The sequence below is a fragment of the Platichthys flesus genome, chromosome 13 (assembly GCF_949316205.1).
Source record: "Platichthys flesus chromosome 13, fPlaFle2.1, whole genome shotgun sequence".
Classification (NCBI taxonomy): domain Eukaryota; kingdom Metazoa; phylum Chordata; class Actinopteri; order Pleuronectiformes; family Pleuronectidae; genus Platichthys; species Platichthys flesus.
In genome coordinates this window covers 13,905,361-13,922,934 of record NC_084957.1, presented here as the reverse complement: position 1 = coordinate 13,922,934, position 17,574 = coordinate 13,905,361, and the positions used below count along the sequence as shown (strand labels likewise).

Here is a 17,574-nt window from a genome sequence, read left to right as displayed (position 1 = left end):
GCATGTGGTGGGCAGTGTTCAGAGAAAACATGCTTTAACCAACAATTCTCAAGGGGGTTTATTTATCATTTGGTAAACCAGAGGTACATCTTTAAATGGAAATGAAATCATGAGAAACAGTCAAAGCAAATTAACGGTTCATTTTTAAAAGTATCTATATACCTAGGTGCTTAAAACTGTCAGGATAAAATGTGTGATTTTAGGACCCAAATGTGTTTTTAAAAATTATATAAAAAAAGATTTACTCAATCATAACCACTATTCAATCTAACCTCTCTAAAGAAAAGACTGAAGCTTGGTTCAGTCATATATATTTTTTTTAAAGGTAAAAACAGATACAAAATAAAAATGTTTCCACAATCTTACACCAAATGCCATGCATGTTAACTTTGCTTGATTATTTATCTTCTATTAGGGATCTCATCCCTCAGTGCTTTCAAACAAGACTTGAGGTACAATAGTCCCAACAAGCCTGACTTTGTTAGTTTCATAGAGTAGTGCCTTAGCTAATTTTGAATTACCAGAAATAAGGTTATTGGGCTGTATAAACTATTATTTTCTAAACATAAATCAACAGGTCATCACTTTAACAGCACTGTCACATTCTGGAGTGAAGTTCAAGGATACAATAACAAGTGCACTACTGAGATAGCACAGCATATTATCAGTGAGTCACATTATAATTTAACTTCATGATGGAATGGAATAATTAAACACAGTGAAGTGAAACCTTTCAAAGATAATGCCTTTGGTCATTCATGAGATTATTTAGTTCATCACAGGTGGTGTTGGGCCGACGTGAAATAGTTTATTTCTTTGCGATCCTTTTCAACCATTCTGTTTGAATGATTCAGTGCTTCTTGTTTATGTGTAGTCTAGGATGAATTTAGTGTTTCATCTCTCTCTCTCTCTCTCTATCTTTAAACCAAAGTCCAACTATAATGATCATCAAACCATAAACAGTATAATAAATCACAAAGCCAGTAGCATAATTTGTTTAAATAGGATTACTACAGCATTGTACACCTACAGCCTTGATGCATGTTAGGCATAACAGCAAAATGAATGTTAGTGAAAACTCCCGGACGTTATGAACAGCAACTGGCAGCAGAGCGAGGTTTTCTGTGGAGCTTGACTGTGTCTGTGGGGATGAGGTGGTCTGTTCTTTCCTCCATTGCCAACACTCTGCGTACTGCTTCCTCAAAGGCCACGGCTACATTGGTGGCATCCTTGGCACTGGTCTCGTAATAGGGGTAGTTGCCGTTCTCCTGGCACCACTGCTGAGCCTCCTCAGTGGACACCTGCCGCTCCGTCACGTCCACTTTGTTGCCCAGGATTACAAAAGGGAACTTCTCCGGCTCCTTGACGTCCGCGTAGTATATGAACTCCTTCTTCCAGTTGCCCAAGTTGAGGAAACTCTGGTTGTCGTCTACACTAAAAGTGAGCAGGCAGCAGTCAGAGCCCCGATAGAAAGGAGTCCTCAGGCTGCGGAAGCGCTCCTGGCCGGCAGTGTCCCAGATCTGCAGGGTCACCTGGTGGCCGTCCACCTCCAGGTCCCTGTTGAGGAACTCCACGCCGATGGTGTGGAAAAGGTGCGCGTCGAACTTGTTGGTGACGTAGCGGTTCATGAGCGAGCTTTTCCCTACACCGCCGTCGCCCAGCAGGATGACTTTCAACAGGGAGGTCTTTGTCGTCATGGCTGTTCACTCCCGGTCGACTGCTAAGAAATAATTCACCTGGTGGAGACATGCAATGATTGAGAAATACGTCATATTTACAACACTTACATAGGAAAAAAACATTGTGACCATCCCCAGTTTTTAAGTGGATGACATTTGCCTCTTCCTCTCACCCCTGATTGTTTTTTTGGCCTCCTCCTCTGGTCCAGATCATGTGCTGTAGACCCTGGTCCTCGGTCACATGCTCGTGTGTATGATGATGAAGGGAGCGGCCATGTAGGTGACGTTCAACCGGCTGGAACACAGTGATCAACAAACAGGTTGGTCATTAACGGAACGTGCAGGACAGCAGTTAGCTGAGTAGCATCAATCATCTGCTAACATATTTTCCCTGTAACGCTGGTGGGCTCTCGTTATGTGAGCATGTACACACTCCACAGGGTACATGATATTGAAGTTCTAACAGCAACATAGCCGCACACATGCTCGGGAAGAGGATGTGGAATATGCGCGAGCCAAGTGTTAGCTGCGCTACGCGAAGATGGAAAAACAAAAACACAGCTGGACTTTTGTGGAATATACTTCCGCCGGCTGGCTCTGCCTTACATGCAGGGATCGAAACGAGAACAACTCACCTGGCACGTTGTTCCCTGTGGAGTTCGACCTGGAGTAAAACGCGAAGCAGCTGGAGGAATGTTAACGCATATGTTTGACAGCTCGAGATCACGTCGGCTCGCAGCGTTTCCTGGTGAGCTCCGACACAGGCTCCGTGCTAACAAGCTAACCGCAGCTAGCCCGCGGATCATGTGATCGTGCGAGGCGAAAACAGCCAACGAATGCTGAGGTAACGTTTCGGTCCCTTCTACACGTGATCCGCTGTTCACCGATCAACCGGGTAAAAACACTCACATTGAGGGTTAAACCGAGCAGAACTAAGCTTTACTGAGGGTTCGTATTGATATTGGCGGGCTACCAGGTCTCTCCAATGCTAATATAGTTCCCTTCTTTGTAATATTCATGCACCAACACCAGAGAGCGACACTGGCTGTCACCGGCCAACACCCCAGCAGCTGCTGACTGTTCCAGCCACACACTGTGACAAAGGGAAAAGTCCCAAAAGACGTTTCAATGAAAAATCAGGGATGCAGGATTAGCTATCAGGCTTTTGCATGAAACTGGATTTGCTCTTGAACAGTTAAAATAAAAATAAAACAGCTTTACACGTTGAAATAAGTGTTTGAATCTTTTAATTAATGGTTCAGTGTCAGATTTAGGTGAAAGGGATCTATTGGCAGAAAATGAATATAAATTAATCCCAGTGATGTTTTCACCAGTGTTTAATCATGTAAATTGCATATTGTTGTTTTCTTTACATTAGAAAGGGCTCTTTATATTCAAATAATTTATATTTATATCAGGAGCAGGTCCTCCATACGAAGGCCACCATATTTTTTTTACACTAGCCCAAACTGGAAAAACTAAACACCTTTTGAGTTTTGATGACAACTGAAGGCTACCCCCGGTTCTCTGTCATTACATTACATTACATTACATTACATTACATTTAGCTGACGCTTTTATCCAATGCAACTTACAATAAGTGCATTCAACACCGAGGGTAAAGACTCAGGACGACAAGATTATTTCATCAAAATAAAACTACAAAGTGCTATAAAACAGTGCCATTTAAGTGCTTTTTTTTTGTATATATATATATTCTTTTTTTTTATTCAAGGTATAGTCTGAAGAGGTGTGTTTTTAGTTTTTTCGGCGGAAGATGTGTAAACTTTCAGATGTCCAGATGGGGAGCTCATTCCACCATTTAGGAACAATCTGTCATGTTTGGAAGGGGAGGGTGAGATGAGGGGTATTCAGCTGCAACAAGCAACTCCACCTCTAGATGTCAAGTTTTACAAACTGAACCTTAAAGCAAAATTACCTCTCCCACAATGTCAATACAAAAAAACTGCAGTCACAACCCCACTTAAGTAAAAGTACACAAGCACTATCAACCAGCGATATGCAGGGATCAGCAGTAAAAGAAGTAGTTCTGCTGTAAAAATGAATCCTTCTGTCTGAAATCCTGTTTTATTAGTTTCTTAATACCGGTGCATTCCTACCTAAGCAGGATTTTATTGTTGTCACTGTTCAAGATGGAGCTGGTTTGAACTGTATTATGTACACTGGTGGTTTGGTCCAGTGGTTCCTCACCTGAAGGTCTCATCCAAAGGGTCACCAGATCTATACGAGCGGAAGTGAGGTGATTATCAGAAATTGATTAATGGCAAGTGGTCTGTATTTAATTAAAACTTTTCTAGTCTTGATGACCACACAAAGCACTTGTCTACTACTACTTTATTTTTTACTGATTTCATAACATTATGATTTCTAACAAAGTTATAATAAACCTTCTTTCCCCCCCTTTAATTAAACTTGGATATATTATTATGAAATATGTTTATCATATTCACTTTTAGTGTGCATGGACTACATGAACTGGTGGTTCCCAAACTGGGGGTCGCAAAATCAGTTCCAGCACCACAGGAAAAATTTCAACACGTGCACATCAGTGATTTTATGGTGAATTCGCTCAAATCAATAACTTTTGGGATAATGGGGTCATGGGCTAAAAACTTTGGGAACCTCTAATTGTGTATTGTTGTCTTCATGAAAAACAAAAGACAGTGTTAGAAAAAACAATCAGTTTTAATGTAATAGTATAATATGAAAGCAAAATTTACAGCAGTTATGCACTGATAAGTTTTATCATTTAAACTAACTAGCCTTCAAAAGAGTTATTCATCAAAGATTGAATTTCAGCAAACATTTCACTTAAGAAATTCATATCACATGTTACAGATTATTTTCAGTTAACTTCAGCAATGCACTATTGCATACACAAAACACAGGACTACGCACAATACTGTTAAACATCACTAACAGAGTTAGCATTTCCATCTTTTCCTGAGATCTGAGTTATCTGTACTGTAAGAGTGTAGTTTAAAAAACCACAGTAGGGTTAATGGCAGGGTGGGCTGATGTTGCAGCATGGTGACAAAGTAAACACATGCATGCTGTGATTGCACATAATCTCCTCCTGAGAACATGTGTCTGTATCTTTGTGTGGACGTCCCGAGGCAATGCCGTGCAAGAACACTGAGAAAAAAAACTCCACAACCGGGAGACCATAATGCAGACAGGAAACGGGAATCTTTGACACGTGTCATTTTGAGGAGATTCCTCAAATTGTTGGTTCAGAAGGTGGAGCTTCCCTAAAAGACCACGTCTTCTTGACAGGGCCCTGAGGTCAGCACAACGTTGTCCAGCCCTATCTCTCCTCTGACACCTGTGCCGCGCTGAGCTTCGAAGATAATCTGAAAGACATCAAAATGTACAATTACCACTCTAGTTTGCGCCACATGGAATCAATAGAGTAGTAACATAAGTACTGCATGTATTTATGATATAAAATTAGTCATGTCTTTGCCTATTCATACCATAGTTATTATTGATATTATGTGCCTGGTAGGCTGTATTTTAAAAGTTAAAGCCCCCCTATACAACCAGGCCTCAAATAAGGAGTTTGAAATGTGCCAGATTACCCCAGTAAAATCCGCCAGCACTTTTTAGCCTCAGTAGGCAAAGGCAATCAAACCTTCACCTGTTTCATTCAAATTTGGGCATGCACATAATTACAATTTATTGACATGCGCCTCCATCTGGAATGCAGAGCAGCTGATTATCCTGGATACGTACCAAGCAGCAGGCGCATTCAAAGTCTTTTCAGAAGCTTTTGAGCCACAAATGTTGTTATTATTAGTAACTTTTGTTTGACATTGTTGTACCTATGACATGCCTAATGAATTGAGTGCACGACTCACAGATTCTGGGGCCTCTTCTTTCCAGGCCACGGTGAGGAGCTCTGTCTGCCAGCCCTGGTCTCGGCTTTGGCTCTGCTCCCACACTGGGTAAGCATTGTTGTCCAGCAGCACCTTGAGACTGCCCACGTTGCGTCCCACCACATGGTAGTCAAAGTTGAGGCAGAAGCTGCCCTGCTGCACCTTGTCATTGAGAAGCAACTTCAGCTTGGCTATATTCTCCTTCTCCCCGAGGAGCCCACTCATAGCCATGTAGTACTCTGCACCTGAGAGAAATTGCAGTAGCTCTGATTAACAACTGCATCTGACTGTTTCTAAATAATTCATCTGAATTAATATTTGAAAACAGAGTGTCTTGGTGTTATTACCAGTATCATGGTAGGCTACACTCCAGTCCATGTCATCAGCTCTGTCTTGGACCCACTCACATGCTCCCTGGTCAAAGTTGCAATCCATGATGAATTCTTCGGGGTATAAAAAGACAGGGTTACAACAGCAAATGAATCAAGCACCCAGTCATTATAAAACAATGCCTCATGAACAGATATTTCATTACCTTCCTGAACTGGTGCTATTTGGATTTCTTTGACTTCTGTGGCTGGGCCGAAAACCGATTCAAAGTCCTCTGATACTGTGATTAGAGATTAAACGGGACAAAAAATTCAGTGTGAATAGTTAATGTCAAAAATTACAATTGATGAATAAAGGTAGACACAGCTGTACCAGGGTAACACGTCATAACACTTTTTGTCTATGAATTCCTAAAGAAATATGTGATCTTAAAAAAAAATCTTCCACAATTATGCAGCAGAGAGATTTTCCCCAAATGAAACAAAAGCCAGAAAGGGGCTTTTAACCGACAGGTGCAGACCTGCCCTGCTGTCACTCATGTCTCGAGATGGAACTACGACTTAAGGATACCCCCCCCCCCCACCCAGCCTTTTAAAGCTCTTTCAGTGAACCAGCCCCATGGCAAGCAGCCCTTGACAGTCAGATGAATGACAGCTGGGGTTATTTAACCTGCTCAACCAGGGTGAGCTAGTGGTAGAGAGGTCTCGAAGGCTGATGACAGACTCTCCAAATAGCAGTCAAGTGTGTTTGCACAACAGCTGTTTTGGGGAAAACATAATAAAAGGCTCGGGGGCTTCGTAAACCTCCCTCCCTTCCTCCTCCTCCTCCCAGGAGATGGGAAGCAGGCCCTGGATTCATCGTATCCCTGGGCTATCACATACCGAGAGCGTAACATTCCTCCCTCGAGGTGATGGATGTCTTGGGGCCTGTCTCCTCTTGCTGGTTCCTAAACACACTCTGTGTTTCCATAAAGATCAAGAGCGATGGAAGATACATTTATGGGGTGTTTCAGTGGAATGCATACCACTGAATAGTCAGACTGCCCACTCTGCACTTTTTATCTGGTGAAAGTGTCTGAATCTGTAAGCAGAACAAGCAAACACGACACAGTGCAGTGTTCTTATTGAAGAACACTTTTCTTCAGCTAACCATCTATTATGTTGGTCACTAAAGAGTGATTTATGTCCATGCCACCGAAACTGGAAATGTGCATTATTGTAAGTAAGCTTTCCAAGAAGAGTAGAGATTTTGGCTGCAAATTTAGGTCGACAATGGACATGAAGGAAAGGCTCAGACCTTTTCTACTATTTCATTCTTATCTCAGCTGCTTACTGGAAAGTTGATTATTGTGATCAGATGCTGTGTAGACACAAGAACAACATCTCCATCGAAACCCTCTGACTTTGTCTATAATGCATTGCAGACCACCCGGAATACGAAAAACAATTATTGCAATGCAGCCACACTCAACTGAAAACATCTCCTCTTGGATTGAGCTGGTTGTCTACATATTCCTCCTCCTCCTCCTCCTCCTCCTCTTCCTCCTCCTGCTCTTCCTCAAGAAATTCTTCCTCTCGTCCCCCCTCTTTCTGGGTGCCAATGTAGACCTCTCCATCATAGTCGAATGGCTGCTGATTGATCTTAGGGGATGAAGTTGCGACCGGTTCAGGGATGATGTTTTTGATTCCCTCGTCCAGAGTCTCGGGCCTCGCTTGGGAGTCTGGGATGGCTGCAGGCAGGATGAGGAAGCATATTAGACAGGTGGAACTGCAATCGGAAATGGGAAGTACAGTATTTTTAGGTTTCAGGTGCATATGTTGTTTATTGTCATGTATTTTGCAGCTGCTGGTCTTGATAATCTCTTCTTTGCAGTTACTTACCAGTTTATTTTTGAAATGCATTACATTTCCACTGCAGGCAGCAAACCACAGAACATGCTAAAACAATTGATGGGAATATCCTTTTCCATGCCGATGCATGGCCGACATTCGTTGTTTGGACACAAGCATTTTTATCACATACAGTGCATTCAGACCCCTTCGTCTTGTATCATTTTGTTATGTTGGTGCCACTATGGTTAAAATTGTTTAAAGTTTCCTAATCAATATACACTCTATGTCCAATAATAAAGTGAAAACAGACTTAATATTATTATTAAAACGGAAAAACTGAAATATCACAGTGACATAAGACTTCAGACCTTTAACTCAACACCAAGTTGAAACACCTTTGGCACTGACCATGGTCTCAAGTGGTCTTAGGTATGGTGTGCCATGTTTTGCTTGCCTTGATTTTGGAATTCTCTGCATTTATTCCCTGTATATCATCCCAAGCCATGCTGTGTTGGATGGGGACCCTCGGTGGACATTCATCGTTAAGTCTCTCTGGAGATGTTGCGATCAAATCAGGACTCTGGCTGGGCCACTCAAAGAGTTCTCCCTCAGCCGCTGCTGCCTCGTCTGAAGGTGAATCTCTGGCCCACTGTGGGATCTTGTGTTCTCTGATTAGATTTCCCTCAAGCCTCTTTGGTGTCCACCATGCTTAACCCTTGGATTGCTGTTGTTGGGTAGGTAATGAGCAGTGTCTGGTTTCTTCCAGACATGATGCTGAGAAACAAATGGTTTCATCAAAGCAGAGAATCTTGCTTCCCATGGTCTGAATCTCTGTCTCTGGAGTTTAGCCAGAGTGACCATCGAGTATTGCTACCGTTATAAATTCCAGATGTACAAATTTTGGCCAGAGAGCATAGTCAATGACTCACAAATTGGCCCCACAAGAGGTTAAACGGATGAGAGACGACCTGTCTTCAAGAACTTCAAGCATTTGTCTTTATGATCTGGATTACTTAGAATCTGTATAGACACATAAAGAGAAACAAGAGGCTCCTTGCATTTCAACTGTCATAGCAAATCGACTGATTACTTCTATCAATGTGATATTTCAGTTTTTCCTTTTCAAGACTTTTCCAAAATGTGTAAAGAGTGAGGGGGTCTGCATATTTTCTTTATGTTCTTCACTTTAAGGGTCATGCTGAAGATTCTAGTTCCCACATCAAGCCTGCGTGTGCTGTGGACATACAACATGTTCAGCCATGAGCAAGCAAGTGTCAGGGGAGGTGTTCTAAAAAGTAAGTGAGAGGAAAGGATGAATGGGGATGCAGGGCAGGGAGTGAGCAGCGGAAGCAGGGTCTCGGATTCCACTCAGTCTCACCATTGAGGAAATCATCTGCACTGCCTTTGTCTCCATCCCACGACTTCTGATAAAACGGCTTGACTACAAAACATAAAGGCAACTTCATTCAAGCTGAAATCTGGCCTCGGCTTTTTTATGTGAGTTGGCTACAAGAGGCTTCACCTGCTATCATCTGGTTCAAAGAGGGTCAACACAACCTGTCTTTTCCCTTCTTCTTCAGTTGGCTGGCTACCATACAGTGTCATATATCTACACAGGTGTGTTTTTAATCTGTGGCGCTTCATTGCTAACATCTGTGAAGAGGAGTAGAGTCAGGAAAGCAGGAAACTGCCCTTGGCAGGACCGTGATTTGCCGGTGTTTAAAGACTCCAAATGAAATATGTGGCTGTAAAAAGGTTTCCTGACTTGACTGACTGGCTGTTCTCATCTGGGAAAAGCCTGAGACGTAGGCTTTTGTGTTTTAGTACCTACTTAAAGAAACTTCTCAAATTAATTAAGATCTCACCAGAGCATTCAAAGCCATTGCCCCTGAAGCCAGACTTGCACCTGCACTTGAAGGATCCTTGAGTGTTCAGACAGACAGCCTGGTGGCTGCACTTGTGGGTGCCGGCTGCACACTCATCGTTGTCTGGAATTTAGAAGAAGCCTATTTGTACCTTAAGGAGCAGAACTGATCACAAAAAGTATTTCCCCTTAATAAATGTGTTTACCTTACCTACACAATCATATTTGCCGTCAACATATTTCAGATCGTAGCCGCCCTGGCACTTGCAGTAGTAGCTGCCAAAGGTGTTCACACATTCTCTGTTATATGGGCAGAGGTTCTTCCCGGTAACACATTCATCAATATCTGCAAGGAAACAAAACAGGGCCAGATTTTATATGCATCACATACCTGGACACACCTTAGTGAAAAACTTGATATGGCAATACAATACAAAAGTACATCACATGACCCTAAACTGCAATTATTTTGTTCCCGCAATTTGCAAATTGAAGTATGTGCTGAATAGGAGCGGAGAACTTTTAGACAAAACATGCCAAATCAGTATTTTTGACGTTTTTGGTTAACTTTATTCCTATTTCTCCGAATCTTTGACACCTCCTGCCGACTCTTGTACTGGTTGGGGCGTCTAGCCAACTGTGTGTTTCCTCTAATTCACAGGGAATTATCGGCTCCTCTTTGTTCATCTGTCAGCATGGAGCGCCTCTGTCCCGGTGTAAGAGAGCCATCGTGAAAATGATCGTTCACTCGTTTCCTACCAGCCAACACTACTAATTAGCTTGATGTGGTGCCTAGGTCAGCTGGAAGTACTCTTTTCATCATGTGCAGTTCGGAGGCATTGATTTAGGTGTGGATGAAACAGAGCTTGCACCATTAATGATGCAAGTATTTTCAGTATTTTGATGAATAAATATACCAATATGTTTAATTCAGTCATATAATTTTGCTATTTTATGTATATATAAAATGCATGGTTTCACATGTTCCTACTTGTAGTCAGCAGCTTAATGTGTGTGCCCGCAGCTAGTTGGAGGTCTATCGCAGAGTGCAGTTTATAAGACATTAAGCCAAGGTTCAAATTTGTATTTTAGAAATATTAAAGATAGTATTCAATATTGGATAGATAAGATATTTGTCTAACGTGTATCATGACAATATATTATTTGTCCGCCGTGGCTCATGTGTGTCTCAGAAACATCTCATTGCTGTATTTTCATAGTCAATGTGTATTTCTGCTGTGAATCTATTTTCAGTGTGTTAGATCCATAGTCATCATGAAATAAAAATCCTCTTTAAACTATTATATTACTTCCCCTTTGTTTTGTCAGACTGGCTCTGTCACAGCTCAAGCACTTTTGTGGGAAGAAAAATAACTTAATTGCATCCATTTGAATTACAAGCCAAGCATGCCAAAGCCACAAAGTAGAAACTTTTTCTGCTGCATCACACATAAAGGGTATTTCTACATCTGTTTTTGTACTTCCTACAGTTTCCCTATGCTTGTTCTTGTGAAATATTTGAATATTTTAGGTTTTTCTAGGGCAACACCGAAAACACATTCAATCCCTGTGTTTGTGGTCGCTCACCGACACAAGTCCTCTCATCTTGCCCCAGTTGAAGGCCCCCAGATGGGCAGAGGCAGCGAATCTCCCCCTGAACTTCCTCACATCCGTACTGACAGTGAGCAAGGGAGCAAGTTCTGGAATCTACATGCACGGGCACAAACCAATAAGCACACATTTACAAATATGCAAATTCTGAAACTGTTCGCGACTGCAACTCAAGGGAAGTACGAATAGTAGCAAGGTGAAACTTACTGGCACAAGATCCGTCGGGCATCAAGGTGTATCCGTTGAGACAGTAGCACTTGTAACTGCCGTAAGTGTTCATGCAACGATGTTCGCAGGGACGAGGTTTCAAGCCACACTCATTTGAATCTGGAAATAAGAGTCATCTTCATGTTCTTGGCCACAACACCAACTTCTACAAAAGGTCAAACCTGGAATTCAACCTCAACACAGCTTGAAGACTTTCTTAAAAGCATTAATCAAAATAGCGAGGAGAGTAAGTTATGAGGCGGACATTCGATCACCCTGTTCCCAGTTTGACCCAGGTCTTCCAGCCCCTCTTCACTGACCCCAATCACTCACCTTGATTACACGTCTTTCCGGTGTATCCTGGGAAGCACTTGCATTTGTTGGGGCCAACACACTCTCCGTGCTTGCAGCCGTGGTCACACTGAGCTGGTAAAACATTTAACGTGGAGAACATACCATCAGAAATATCCGTGGTTTTGAGGATAATGGACTGGAGTCAAACCACACATTCTATTATGCAGGAAAGGTTTTTCAATCTAGATGTGGGATTTCCCCCACATTTTCTCGGTTAGGAAAATATCCCTCATGAAAAGAACAACAATTGTTTAGGGCACATATATTGTGGGAGTAAATGTATGTCTTGCTCATTCAGAAAGCGTTGTATGCAAAATGGAATGTGAATATAATGGTTGGTGTTCTTATATCAAAACTATAAATCCACTCAATGCAAATCAGTCTCTGGATTAATCCTTACCCTCACAGTGCCCTTTGCTGTTTTTCTTCCAGCCATAGCAACACTCCAGTCTCCCACCATAGCGGCACACACCTGGTTGGTTTCCAGTAAGGACTTGTCGGTAGTGCCTTTGTAGAGGAAGAGAGAGAGAGAGTAGAAGGTAAGATCTGTGATTTCACAGTCTCAACAGTTATCCTCACCCACACTGGTAATGCGTGGAACATTCTAATCTGGCCATAAACCCTAATCACAGTGAAACAAGTTCTGTTTATCACAAGTTCACGGTCGTGTTGCTTTCAAGCTGCCAAGTGGAGGCTTCCGGGCATCCGCTTCTGATTATCGGCTCCAATGGTGGTGTGGTGTGAAAAGAACAAACAACCTAAATAAAGAGTCCCCTCACATGCTCCCATATAAAAGTAGGACTCCCTGTGAAGCAACAGCCATCAGACAGGATGTTGGCAACAGATGGAGAAAAACACACTAATCAGACATTTCCTGTGTTGTATATTGATACCTGTTGGACGAATCTGTTTCCTCTGTTTAACTTCATCTGACTCTTGAAACCGGAATCAGACGAGAATCTAGTGTAAAGTTATTCTCAGTTGTGGATTAAATAACCTACAGTATCGCTCATAGAGATTACATTGCCTTTGCATATTTTTAACCTGTCAATTAGATTCAAATGCTAATGTGTAAATAGGTAAATGGATGCTGGAAAAACACAAATCTAAATCTAATTTGAGAGTTTTCAGCATCTCGATCGTGCTCAGTTGCAGGCTCTAATATTCCAGATGTTAAGGTGTCGCAGGGGCAGCATCCTAAAAGCAGCCTCGGCTCCAATGGGACCGGAGGAATCTGAGACCTGGTAGAAATCAACCAGAATAGATCGGAGAAGAGGGACTCCTAAGTGTAACAGGTGCTCTTCAGTTATTAACAGTTGCTGCGCCGCATTTAGCTGACACACGGCCATAGCTCCCATGGTACCCTGATGGCAGCGGCAGCAGTGTGTACACACCATCAAAACAACATCTTCCCTGTAACGATTTTAAAGCACATAATTCAGTGCAAAGTAGGGAGGTTCATGTTACCCATTGAGCTGCTGCACTTAGAATAACAGTGTGTGGAGGAACTCAGAGTTAATGTGGTAGTAATTTCTTTTTTCGGCGACAGGAAGTGGATCAGTTTGCACATTAGCCAATACCATAGGTGGAATTTCTGGTTTGTTATTGATATCAGAACATTTTAGGCTCGTTGCAATGTGATAGTAACTTTATAGCACGCAGGAATCTACTTTTTTTTACTCTTAACCACACAAATATCACACCTGCTGCAGGCCCATACCATGCAACTTAAAAACAATCGCCGGCTCAACTTCATGGACTTACCTATGGGTTGCTGTGCTACCAGAGGAGATGCAGATCAGCAGGAGAGCAGCACTGACCAAGGCGAATGGCTGCATGTCTGTGACTGTGAGCAGCCGGAGCGCTTTGTTTCCCACGGGGCTGACTTTGGTCGCTGTGAGCTCTGACTACTCCTCCCAGGGGCTTACTCTCATTAAAATGCTTAGACAGGAACAGGTCTCAGTTGAGCTTCTACTCAAGGCACGCCGGATTTAATGTATTTCCAGAGCACAAAGTCAGAGTCTCCTCCAAGGCAGAAACAAAATCTCGCTCTCTTCATGCAGCAGTTAGTCGGAGTGTCCCAGAATTTTCCACGTCTCCCTATGTCAAATCCCAGAGGTGGGTTGACACTCTGTGAAATGACACTGCACTGAGAGGGATAGGTTGTGACTTCTGAAGGTAGGAGTGTGTTTGAAAGGGGGGTGGGGATTTCGTTTAGGGGTGCTGCTCTCCTTCACTGAAACCTTAGACTGGACCACATGTTACTCTTCCTGTGAATCACCAGCAGGAAAAATCATAATGTACAAATGTGAAATGCAGGGTAATTCGATTTCCTCTCGTTTCCTGAAATAACACGAGCTTTACATGGATCTGTTCGACAGGCTGCCTATGCCGTGTACTTTGGGGATAATTAGCTCCTATCGGCTAATTGTGGAACTCAGACGTGCATAGGCCTGTCATTAGCAGCTGCAGTGCTCTTTGATGTCTTACTCACAGGTAGCACATAAAGCTTTGCTCTCTCACACGGGCTAGTTCCTCATTCAGCCATAAAAAAAGGTGTAAGGGGTTTGCATGCTTTCATAGTCAGCTCCGACATCTGGTCCTGTTCCCCTCAGAAACGGACAGGTGATGTTTTCTGCAGGAGCTTCAGGGTTTGGTTCGCATTTGTCGTTGAAATACATCTCCCAGGTTTTGGATGACAGAGGTCATTTAGGCACTGGTTCTTTTTACAACTTAAATGTCTGTCCAGTGCTACACAACCAGTTGAGGTTTATAATGACTGCAATGGAAATAGTTCTCAGATGAGGAGGAAGTCTGTGGTTCAACACTGTAGGTTTGAGCAACAATAATTTTACCAGATATCATGTCAGGAAGTGTTGGTTATATCAAATTTTTGACATAGTGAGAGATCAGAATTAAGTCAGTCTAGGTGAACCCATTTAATTACCAAGGACCTCTGCCAAAGAGATTATGTATTTGTTTATCGGGATGAGGTATTGGTCAGGAAAGAACCAGTTACATTTTGGTGCAGATCCGAATAAATGGCAGGGTCCAGGAATTTTGTTATCACTGTCCCTGCAGAGTTTCCCTCAGAATTCTTTTCACGTGTGATGGTAGAGGGGGTGCTGTCACGTGCAATGGATTTCAAGTGATAGGCACACATACTTAGGGGTCACACATATGTAAATACAGGCAAATGATGAGGCACATTACATGTCATCTCTTTATTGTCTGCGTGGATGGTAACAACTTTTTATGGACCATAACCTGAGCGAGTATGCGGTAAATAGCATTGTACACAGCTGTGCAATGCAGCAACAAGGCAAAACACAAAGACACAGATCTCCTATGTTATAAGGAGAGGTTTAGAAATGCTTTCTTTGGGGGGACAAATATTGTCTGAGAGCTCATACACTTTTGAACAGAGCAACAGATACGCATATGCTATTGCTCATATTGCAGGATCCACATGCAGAAAACACTTTCATGCTGATCCAGGAGGAAGTTTGAAAGAGACAGAGGAGGTTAAGGAAGGAATGCAGGCAGTGGTTGCATGTGTGAACGGCTGATTGGATCATTTTAGGAGCAAAATAGTTGGAGAGTATGTTCAACAAACTTTTACAAGATCACGTCAACTGCCTTTTAAAGACTTTAACAGTTGTCGGTGATGGGTGGGTCTACTTAAGCAAATATATATAATGAGGAAGTTATAAGAGCTTTAATCAGAAAGTGACGTGTTGTGCTATTGAGTGTCCTGCTCTTGCCTGGGGTATTGCATTGAACAAAGAGGTAAGTGATAGCATCACATGCAGTCATGTCGCTAGATGCACAACATCTTCACAACCTCAATTCTTGGAAAAGACACATAGACCCTCACCAAACAAACACACACCAATTTATAGCCTGCAACCTGACTATACTACTTACATCTCAAGCATGTGGGTCATGCATTCTATACCTCAAAGCTATGTGCTGGCTTTATGTGTGTGTGGCAAACTCTTTTTGGAACCAACATCTGTTCACAGTATGTTTATGGGGACTTGTCTTCCCTTTGGGGACCAATAAAGACGTCTTTGTGACTTCATGTAATTCAGGAAGACATGTCGTAAGGTTAGGTTAAGGTTAGGTTTCCTTAAAGGTGAGGTCTAGTTAGGGTTAGGGTAATGATTAGTGTTAGGCAATTACAAACTATCATTAAGGTCGGGGTAAGTTTCCAGGAAATAAATGTAAGTCAATGTGATTTCGCCTTAAGACATGGAGACACAAAGTTGTGTGTGTGTGTGTGTGTGTGTGTGTGTGTGTGTGTGTGTGTGTGTGTGTGTGTGTGTGTGTGTGTGTGTGTGTGTGTGCGTGCAGTCGCTGATATAGGATAGTTTTCAAGTGAACAGCGCCACCAGCTGTCCAGACGGAAATTGTGCAGCATAGTGGGTGTTGTGCTTATAGCAATTCAATGTTTTCATTCAATGTTGATACAGTATTATCAATATCATACATCAATGAATAACACAATGATTGCTTAATTTATGGCAGCTATAAAGTGCACTGTGCTGCTGGTGATTCAGCACGTTTAGACTATTGAGCTTTTACAAAAGCCATAACTAAAACCGCAAATAGTTTATTTTAATAGAACAGTTATGTGTTGTTTATTATGACATGTTCTTATAGTTTAATTCTTCCACTTAGTTCCTAGTGCAAATAAGGAACAAAACGTCCAGATTACGCTCAACCGTTCTCTCCTTTTTTTGTTTTATTACACCTTTTGTCCAGGAGGGGGAAACATAGTTCAACACTTGCTACTATTGAAAACCTAAAAAGGCTAAGTTGCTAAATACTCTGACTGCACTCAGCTTGTAACTGAGCTGGAGTTTCACCCTCATTCCGTCATTATTATGCATCAGACATCAGTGTGTCCGGGGTTTGAATGTGATTTATGGTTAGATGTGCTGTGACTGGTTTTGAACAGAGATCTCTGATGCGTGTGAGTGGAAATTTACCAGCACAGTGCTTTAGAGTGTGCTCTGTCACATTTCTGTCACAAGAGGTCCACATCTGTTTGGTTACGTTGACTGAAGAAGGCTGCGGCATGTCCTGAATGACAGGCACACTACAAAGAGAGGTGGCTACTGATTGGTCTGTGGTTCACTTTACTGTTTCGTGGACATGAACATAGACATTGCACCTGGGTTAGTTTTAGCATTTGAGTGCATATGATAGATCCAGACTTACATAAGTCACTTTTGGCTGTTTTCATGTGTTGTCTTTGGAATGAGGAAGCAAGTTTTGTCCTCGTTTCCTTAGGTTTTTTATTAAAGTGGCTACAAAACAAGGCTCAAGTTGTGCAGCGCTTCTTTGCAACATCGCAGCCTTCAGGAGACTCCCCACGTACCCACGTCTGACAATTCACCGTCCTCTAACTTAACTCGAGTCGATCAAGCTGTCATTTGATAAAGCTGCTGATAACTGGGCTTTACAATCTGTAGTTCAACCGCCCTGAAACAAGCATTTCCCCTTTTTTTTTTGAAAATCTGATGCACCAACATGGGCACACATCCAGTGTTCATCAACTCTGATGGGTCCCTCACTGTGGCCCATGATACATTGAGCAAGACTCTTACTATAAAAGGATAAACCTGTCTGTTGAAGAGTGATGTGTACACAACCACATCCGGCCCTGAGTGGGAGATGACACGAGCATAGACTGCACTGCAGAGAGCACTGACTGCAATGAAACTGAGCCTCTGCTCATCGAAAGGTTATCGATTGTGATAAACACTATTTCAGAGGGTGTGTTTAAATAC

General features: G+C 42.4%; 2 protein-coding genes and 1 long non-coding RNA gene across 5 annotated transcripts; 1 reads left to right on the top strand and 2 right to left on the bottom strand.

The window, feature by feature from the left end:
- Window positions 1-43: 43 nt before the first annotated feature.
- rab9a (RAB9A, member RAS oncogene family) lies at window positions 44-2,713 on the bottom strand. The gene is made up of 3 exons (XM_062403463.1): window positions 2,315-2,713; window positions 1,853-1,974; window positions 44-1,736 (listed from the first exon to the last, which is right to left on the bottom strand). The coding sequence occupies exon 3, from the start codon at window positions 1,695-1,697 to the stop codon at window positions 1,089-1,091; it is 609 nt and encodes a 202-aa protein (XP_062259447.1). The 5' UTR covers window positions 1,698-1,736; window positions 1,853-1,974; window positions 2,315-2,713; the 3' UTR covers window positions 44-1,088.
- Window positions 1,894-10,482, top strand: LOC133967806 (uncharacterized). The gene is made up of 3 exons (XR_009924067.1): window positions 1,894-1,999; window positions 5,586-5,647; window positions 10,266-10,482. It is a non-coding gene; the product is annotated as an uncharacterized LOC133967806 (long non-coding RNA).
- On the bottom strand, window positions 4,429-13,820 carry egfl6 (EGF-like-domain, multiple 6). 3 transcript variants are annotated; one of them, XM_062403460.1, is made up of 13 exons: window positions 13,541-13,820; window positions 12,177-12,283; window positions 11,756-11,848; window positions 11,423-11,542; window positions 11,192-11,311; window positions 9,816-9,950; window positions 9,606-9,728; window positions 9,119-9,181; window positions 7,380-7,637; window positions 6,114-6,188; window positions 5,926-6,021; window positions 5,561-5,823; window positions 4,429-5,053 (listed from the first exon to the last, which is right to left on the bottom strand). In XM_062403460.1, the coding sequence occupies exons 1-13, from the start codon at window positions 13,612-13,614 to the stop codon at window positions 4,952-4,954; spliced, it is 1,629 nt and encodes a 542-aa protein (XP_062259444.1). In that variant the 5' UTR covers window positions 13,615-13,820; the 3' UTR covers window positions 4,429-4,951. The 3 variants fall into 3 exon arrangements, with proteins under 3 accessions (XP_062259444.1, XP_062259445.1, XP_062259446.1); XM_062403461.1 differs by lacking the exon at window positions 9,119-9,181; XM_062403462.1 differs by lacking the exons at window positions 9,119-9,181; window positions 9,606-9,728.
- Window positions 13,821-17,574: the final 3,754 nt, after the last annotated feature.

Bases quoted from the DNA above. Each gene is read 5' to 3' on its own strand.
- rab9a (XM_062403463.1), bottom strand. From the start codon at position 1,697: ATGACGACAAAGACCTCCCTGTTGAAAGTCATCCTGCTGGGCGACGGC.
- egfl6 (XM_062403460.1), bottom strand. From the start codon at position 13,614: ATGCAGCCATTCGCCTTGGTCAGTGCTGCTCTCCTGCTGATCTGCATC. The intron at 6,189-7,379 runs GTTGAGTGTGGC...CTCTAATCACAG, and splicing joins TCCAAGAGGAGATGTTTTCA to TATCAGAGGACTTTGAATCG. The intron at 6,022-6,113 runs GTAATGAAATAT...TATACCCCGAAG, and splicing joins AATAGCACCAGTTCAGGAAG to AATTCATCATGGATTGCAAC.